Here is a 7,171-nt window from a genome sequence, read left to right as displayed (position 1 = left end):
GGCTTACATACTTTAAGGGGTACTTACCTCACACGCTGCTACAAACTCAGGTACGGAAGGAAAGGGGAAGTCCCAAATGCGGGCAAGCAGAAAGTGCCATGAAAAGAACCACGCCTCGAGGTCGAGGGGGGTACTTTGAGGGGTACCTCACAGGGTACCTCGAGGCTTACCGCGAGGGGTACCTCACAGAGGGTACCTCACTACAAATTCAAACGTACACCAATTTTTCTGTTTTTCCCTTAATTTTACTCGTTGTTTTTATCTCTAAATTTTTTCTGCCCTTTCCTGTTTGTTTTTGATGTCGTACGCTGTTTCTTTTTAATTTCTCATGAGCGAAGTGCCCCTTGTAGCCATGTACCTGACGGAGTACCTCCCCTGTTGGCAGGTACCTGAACGCGCGCGGCTGCGAGGCGGTGAGCGATGACGCCATCACGGTGCTGGCGCGCTCCTGCCCGCGGCTCCGGGCGCTCGACATCGGCAAGTGCGACGTGTCGGACGCCGGCTTGCGCGCGCTCGCCGAGAGCTGCCCCAACCTCAAGAAGCTGAGCGTGCGCGCCTGCGACCTGGTCACGGACCGCGGGGTGCAGTGCATCGCCTACTACTGTCGCGGGCTGCAGCAGCTAAACATCCAGGACTGCCAGATCTCGCTCGAGGGCTACCGCGCCGTCAAGAAGTACTGCAAGCGGTGCATCATCGAGCACACCAACCCAGGGTTCTTTTAGCAGGGGGGACTATACTCCCCCGATGGGTACTAGTCTACTCGCAAGTGCCAGAAACAGGGGTGCCAGGGGAAAAAAATATATTGTGACAGTAGTTGTAAGTGTTTCTTCATATGAGATGGTTTATTATTGGCACCAAAATGAGAACTGAGGCATTTTTTTCTTGCCAAATGTGTACATTTTTCTACATAGATATTTTTTCTTGTTGTTGCTGTGTTATTTATTTTTTTATTGTACAATGTTATTTCTGGATGAAAAAGGCCATTATAATTACTAGCTGATTCATTTGATTTATGTGGTTTTCTCTAAAGACCAAGAGAATAAACCTTTGCCAGTTTAATCATTGAGCCACAAGTAGAAAACGATTGGTTTTCAAATTAAAATTATTATCTGAGATCAAACCACTGACCACCACGTGTTGTTTTGTGTTCAATTCTCTTTTAAGAGTGCCATAATGAATTCCTAAGTGTCATATCAAGAAGGGTGTTGAGATCAAATGTAACACATGATGACATTTTTCATCTGTGCCTGGTGCTTATCTAGATCTTAATATTTTACTTGTTAGAAATTTCTGTTTCAAAAATTCATTGTGACACAAGCTAAAACCTTTACAATCTTAGGTATTTTTTTTTAAAGGGAAATCAACTATTAATGTTATCAATTAGTTTTAAATTTGCTGTTGAATTAAAGTGAAAGTCTGTTATGAGGACTTACGTTTAGTTTGCCTTTGCTAAGAGAATATTTTAATCAAATTGATCACACAGAAAATGCCACATAATTAAATTATTTTGTGTAGGAGACATGAAAAGGGGCACGCTCAGACAAAAACAAAGTTTTTACCAAGATAAAAACCCATATATTTATACTAGGCTTGGACTCCAGACATTTGTCTTTGAAGTCCTTTAAAGTACAACATGTCTTCTGCACTAACTGAGGGGTTTGTATTAGAAACAGCCTCAAAGAAATCCTCCTGATTAACCTCTACTTCAGATGGGATAGTTTTGGAATCTGCAAGAAATAATAATTTTTAACGTGCTGGGATAAAACAAGTAAAGAATGCATTCAGATTAATATCAACAACACACCTTTCTGATTTGTTTCAATAACTCGACGCACAGCCCCAAGCCACGCCCCTGAGCAGACAGCGTACATATCTGCACCGGTCACCTCTGCAGGCAACCTCTCAGATACTGCTTTTAAATCTACATCTGATGATAATTTGAACCTTTCATGAAAAAAAGAGAATTATGTGAAATTTGGCATCTTTGTGCAGATCTTAGTGCTTACAGCTTTTTACAAAAAAAATGCGTACTTTCTGGTGAGTGCTGACAACACACTAAATTTTGAATTAGGATCTTCATAGGCTCCGACATACAACAGCTTATCAAACCTATTAACAAAGAGTCAGTATGATTAAACGGGAATCGTGACAAAGGTTTTTAAAATTCTGTTCTCCTTTAATAACCTTCCAGGGCGCAAAAGAGCAGGATCAATGAGGTCTGGTCGATTTGTAGCACCGATTACAAAAAGAAGGGCAGACTTATTAAGACCATCCATTTCCGAGAGAAGTTGAGAAACAACCCTATTAAATAAGTATCAATTAATAAAATAATTTGATGAAGTTAAGACAAGAAGACACGGTAAATGCAAAGAAATACAAACCTGTCCATCACCCCCCCAGAATCACCACTTTTCCCTCTATTAGGGGCTAGAGCATCAAGCTCATCAAAAAATATGATGCATGGAGAAGCCTCTCTTGCTCTTTCAAAAACTGACAGAAAAAATGTAATGAGTATGGAGCCAGAAGTTTTACATCACTGTAGGTAAATAGAAAATAACTCACTTTCTCTAACATTAGCTTCACTCTGCCCAACATACATATTTAATAGCTCAGGACCTTTCACTGAGAGGAAATTTAGATTGCATTCAGTCGCAACAGCTTTTGCAAGTAAAGTTTTCCCAGTTCCTGGTGGTCCGTACAACAAAATGCCTATGATTTAACAGGAAAGAGATAGGAAAAACAGAATGAGAATATGTTCACATAATAGTTAAGCAAAATCAGTTTCAAAAGTGATTTGGATTCAATCAGACCTGAACGACCAAGACCTCCAGCAGTTAGTTCAGGATGTTTGAGAGGCATAGTTACAGTTTGAAGTATGTCCTTCTTCACATTTTCTAATCCCCCAACATCATTCCACTTCACTGATGGTATTTTGGGGGCTCCAATGGATCCAGCATACGCAGTCTGCATCTTATCTTGGAAAATAAATATTAACTTTCAAAAAATGTGTTTTAAGAGTTTTCTATATCCAAGAAATTTCAAAAAAAGACTAACTCTGTTACCTAAGGCCCAACTAAAGTTATCATTGGTCAAAACAGTTGTAGAGGTGCCACCAATTGTTGATGATTCACCAACAACAGTTTCATTGCACATCCTGTTCCTAAGAAACAAAGTAAATATTCGGAAGTGACCAAACAAGGAGTGCTACTTTGGTTTAAAAAAAAAAAAAAAAAAAAGTTAATTGTAAAGGTTTGGTATTTTACCTCAGGGCAAGTGATACAAGTTCATTTAGGTCACCAAGCAAAAATCCAGAGGAGCGTGAGGCAACCTCCTCTAAGCAAATCTCTGTTGTGCTGGTTTTGTACTGAGCCATAATTTGAAGTAATTGTATCTTCCTTTCTGCCTTCTCCAAAGCAGGTATCTGCATTTCTAAAAGGAATGATCTTGCAAAAACAGAGCTGAGATCTGTTGAAGATTCAGCAGTTCCAAAAACAACAATTGGTAGTTTTGCATTTTTGAAATTAGAAAGCTGCTCCCCAAATTCTTCAAGAACTCGAAAGTCATCATGACCATCTTGGTCTTTACAAAGAATCTGGAAGAAAAGAGAAAAATGAACATTACTAATTAACTAGATGAGGAAATTATTTCAATGCTTCACCAGACTTACTTGAACATTGGAAAGTAGTACAATACAGGGGACGTATTGCTTCGCTTTGGACAGCACTGCCTTTAATTTACCCACAGTTTGGCCTGGTGTACCTCCCCGAATTTCAGCACTATCTATCGCCCAAAAGTTCATTCCTAGCTGTTCTGCTGCACTTGATACAAGGCTTCTCTTACCACAGCCTGTTGGTCCGGTTATTAAAAAAGCAGGCTTCAAGCCTTTACAAGAAAGGAAAAAAACAGAAAAGTATGAATTCAAATTAAAGCACAAGGAGATAAGTAAAACACCAAAAGGCTGCTGCTCACAAATGACTTTACCTCGAGAAGTACCCTTGAGAAATGGTAGTGTAGCTTTTATCAACTTGTCATATTCTTTTTTAAGACCTTCAGGATATTTTGGTATGGGATAACTTAGAGTAGAAATACTCAATAATGTACTGCTTGGGAGAAAGCAGTGGACATTTATATCTTGGACAAGAGTAGTTTCCCCTTTGGCGATGAGGAAGCCAAAACTTTCACCAGAATTTCGAACACCATCATAACTTTCTCCATCAATACTTTTAACTAAAAAATAAACATCCTTCATAGCAAATTTTCCAGGTGCTAGAGTGACTTCTGGGGCATGTTTGGAAAGCTCAACTTTAAAAATATCACCCTTGTGCAGATGATGAGGTACTTGAAAATAACCAGTAAGACATGCAGACAAAATACCATTATCTATTGCTTGTGGCTGCTCAACACAGGAAACTACAGCTTTGGTGGCATGTCTAAGTACGAACTTTGACCCCCTGAAAATTTGGTCTGAGCGTCTCACACATAAAATTAATCTTCCTTCCATATCAGAGAGGGAACCAAATAGAGTAGTCTTAATATTATGATAGACAGTTTCATTGACTAGAATTTGATGAGGCGGAATGTTACGATTTGACACAATTTGAAGAGAATAGATTTTAGGAAGTTGATTGAATGGTTTGCAGCTGGAACTGCAGTCACTACGTGACGCTAAGGGGCAAACACACTTAGATACAAATCCTAGACTTGATCCTCCAACAGGTATCCCAAGCATTGTTGCTGCTTTTAAACCGACAACAGCATACGTCTCTTTGTCTATGTTAGTATCACAGCAAGAAGGAAGCGAAATGAGGCTGTGAATAACTTGCTGAGGAACAGCCACACATTTCAAACGAGTGTAAGTGGTTCGAAAGTCATGTTTGAAAGCATAAAATATTTCTTCTAGGTTGTGTGTAGCTAATTTGTGACTAGGATTAAATAGTTCAATTGCATATTTTGCAAGTCCAAGAAGACTCTCTGGACTGAGAGATGAGCTAGCAGTTTCCATTTCACTGGAATGTCATATGAAACTGCAGGTATGCAATTATTTAGGTTTTAACAGGTCGCATCAATAGCATCCATGAGACAATTAACATTACAAAGAACTTAGTGTTAAGGCCACTTTCATTTCATTTGACCTCTACTTTCACTCTAGAATCACAATCCAAATCCAAACAAATGTTGGCAATGAGAAGCAGAAGACAGACAACAACAGCAACAACAACAACAAAACTAAACAAAGGACGGCCAACCGGCGCACAATCGATTGCCGCTTTCGATACAAAAGCAACAGTTGCACTTGGCGGGAAAATTGAAAGACGGTTATCGAAAATCGGGCGTAGGTACCGTATACCTACGTCTCTTCTCTACAGATGGAATCTACAAGGTAGATGTGAGCCCGACCACGTCTTGCGGCTTCGCGATATCTCACGAAACCCTGCTACACTGTGACGCACCTAGCATACATTCGCCCAATTTCGCCAAAAATATCCTCTAGCGCCTGAACGGTATGAGACAGAGCAAAACAGACAAAATTTTCGCACCGAAGGCCTCTACTTTCAGGGGTTACCCCTTCCGAAACCGTAAGAAAATATTTTCTAAAAACGTTTTTTGGGGGGGCCTGTTGTTTTTGATTTTTCTTTTTGAAAAATTTTGAGCTAGAATGCTCATCTTTGAACTCGATCTGCCTTTTTATGGAACAAAACGACCCTGAAAAACAAGCCACCATGTTCACCACAAACCTGTATCGGCCCTCTATGGAGCAATATTTGCTCTTCGGGCTTTTAAAAATTGGTGAATGAAAAGAAATGATCTCAAGTCGCTAGCTCAATTCGTTCTCGAGTTAACGTGCGGACAGACGCACAGACAGACAGACAGACAGACAGACAGACAGACAGACAGACAGACAGACAGACAGACAGACAGACAGACAGACAGACACACAGAAAAAGTTTTTTTTCAATAGACGGAGTAATATAGGCATCGCTAATCGCTCACCAATAAAGCGATCGGGAAGTGGAAAAAATAAGATAACACTACGTTGAATCATTCCCATAACTTATTTTCAACCTGTGGTTCTGTCGCTGCGAATCGGTTTCAAAACTGTGAGATTGTTCATCTTCCAGATGGTGCGTCCGCTTTTTCCTCAGATAAATTCAGCACATTACGTGAGCTCGACGCCTGCGAGACTTGGGTTAGGCCAGCCCGCAGTACATACATGCACTGGAGGCAAGATGTTTGCCTACCTATCAGGCGCTATGAGAGCTTGCATCCCTCGCAATGCAATAGCCTGAACTTGGCGGGTTCGTAACGGCGTATGATGACGTACGGATTTCCTGGACAATCCATAATCGCCTAGTAAAATAAATCGTCAACTGACATGCATATATAACGTTGACTTCCAACCTGGCATCTTTGAACACCTTCCACGCGAAGCGCGAAGGGCTGACATGGAGGCCTGAACGAACAGAGGTTGCAGAGGCCGACTTTTAGTGCCGTGAACGCCGCCCTTGTGAATCTTATTCCCCAAAACGGTCATAATATGGAGACCTTTCGTTCATCGCATGAACGATTTTCGGATCATTACAACTACACCGCCCAAAACTGTACTTAAGCGGCACACAGCCTCTGTAGAGGCAGGTAGGTCATGTGACAGAGACCAAACACCCCTATAATTCTTGGAATGGGAGCAGCGGCTGGACAATTTTAGACCAATTCTGGGACAATGCGACACCATGAAGTTCCAAACTTGATCTAATGAAAATGTTCCTCTCCCCACAAAAAAAAAAAAAATGAATTTTTCCGGAGCGTGGTGGTGGTAATAAAACAGCAAACCCTCAAATTTTGTTTTGTTAGAGGAAGCGTAATTAGTTGTACCAGGAGCGACTGTCTGCTTCGCCATTGCCGTGACCCCGAAACATCACTCCCCTCCCTACTCATACAAAGCGTCATCGCCCACCTGTCTCATTTTCCATTTTCATTTCCAGAAGAAATAAAAACGTTCAGTACAGCGATCGAATAATTTTTAATACTCCCCCATAACTCCCTCTCTCTCTCTATCTCTCTCTCTTTTTTTGCAAAAGAATGCGGCGCGAGGAGCTGTCCGCGTGATTACGCGTGGAGCGAGGCGAGCGCGCCCCGTGCCTGTGGAGCACACATCATCGCCCCGCCCCGCCCC

The 7,171-nt window shown here is 41.3% G+C and overlaps 3 protein-coding genes across 3 annotated transcripts in view; 2 read left to right on the top strand and 1 right to left on the bottom strand.

Annotated features, from left to right (window-relative positions):
- Positions 1 to 1,428, top strand: part of LOC113212204 (F-box/LRR-repeat protein 7-like) — a 7,610-nt gene extending 6,182 nt beyond the window's left edge. Inside the window, exon 5 of the mRNA XM_026430817.2 lies at positions 386 to 1,428. Coding sequence (XP_026286602.1) covers positions 386 to 722 — 337 coding nt within the window. The 3' untranslated portion in view covers positions 723 to 1,428. The remainder of the gene's footprint in view (positions 1 to 385) is intronic.
- A 124-nt stretch (positions 1,429 to 1,552) lies between these two features.
- Positions 1,553 to 5,214, bottom strand: LOC113212203 (peroxisome assembly factor 2). The gene is made up of 11 exons (XM_026430816.2): positions 3,982 to 5,214; positions 3,668 to 3,882; positions 3,264 to 3,592; positions 3,063 to 3,160; positions 2,811 to 2,975; positions 2,563 to 2,709; positions 2,382 to 2,490; positions 2,185 to 2,301; positions 2,032 to 2,109; positions 1,805 to 1,944; positions 1,553 to 1,727 (listed from the first exon to the last, which is right to left on the bottom strand). Exons 1-11 carry the CDS (start codon positions 5,000 to 5,002, stop codon positions 1,585 to 1,587), a joined length of 2,562 nt encoding a protein of 853 aa, XP_026286601.1. The 5' UTR covers positions 5,003 to 5,214; the 3' UTR covers positions 1,553 to 1,584.
- Positions 5,215 to 5,366: 152 nt separating this feature from the next.
- LOC113212201 (lactase/phlorizin hydrolase-like) overlaps positions 5,367 to 7,171 on the top strand; it is a 9,865-nt gene continuing 8,060 nt past the window's right edge. Inside the window, exon 1 of the mRNA XM_052267618.1 lies at positions 5,367 to 5,380. Within this exon, the coding sequence (XP_052123578.1) occupies positions 5,367 to 5,380 (14 nt within the window). The remainder of the gene's footprint in view (positions 5,381 to 7,171) is intronic.

This window comes from Frankliniella occidentalis, unplaced genomic scaffold (genome assembly GCF_000697945.3).
Source record: "Frankliniella occidentalis isolate FOCC.00 unplaced genomic scaffold, Focc_3.1 Scaffold56, whole genome shotgun sequence".
Classification (NCBI taxonomy): Eukaryota; Metazoa; Arthropoda; class Insecta; order Thysanoptera; family Thripidae; genus Frankliniella; species Frankliniella occidentalis.
This window is presented reverse-complemented; position numbering and strand designations above follow the sequence as displayed.

What these genes read in the sequence shown, in the direction of transcription:
- LOC113212203 (XM_026430816.2), bottom strand. Translation starts at nt 5,002, where the DNA reads ATGGAAACTGCTAGCTCATCTCTCAGTCCAGAGAGTCTTCTTGGACTT. An exon ending in TCTGGGGGGGTGATGGACAG is followed by an intron (nt 2,302 to 2,381) that starts GTTTGTATTTCT and finishes CTTATTTAATAG; the next exon opens with GGTTGTTTCTCAACTTCTCT. An exon ending in GCTCTTTTGCGCCCTGGAAG is followed by an intron (nt 2,110 to 2,184) that starts GTTATTAAAGGA and finishes CTTTGTTAATAG; the next exon opens with GTTTGATAAGCTGTTGTATG.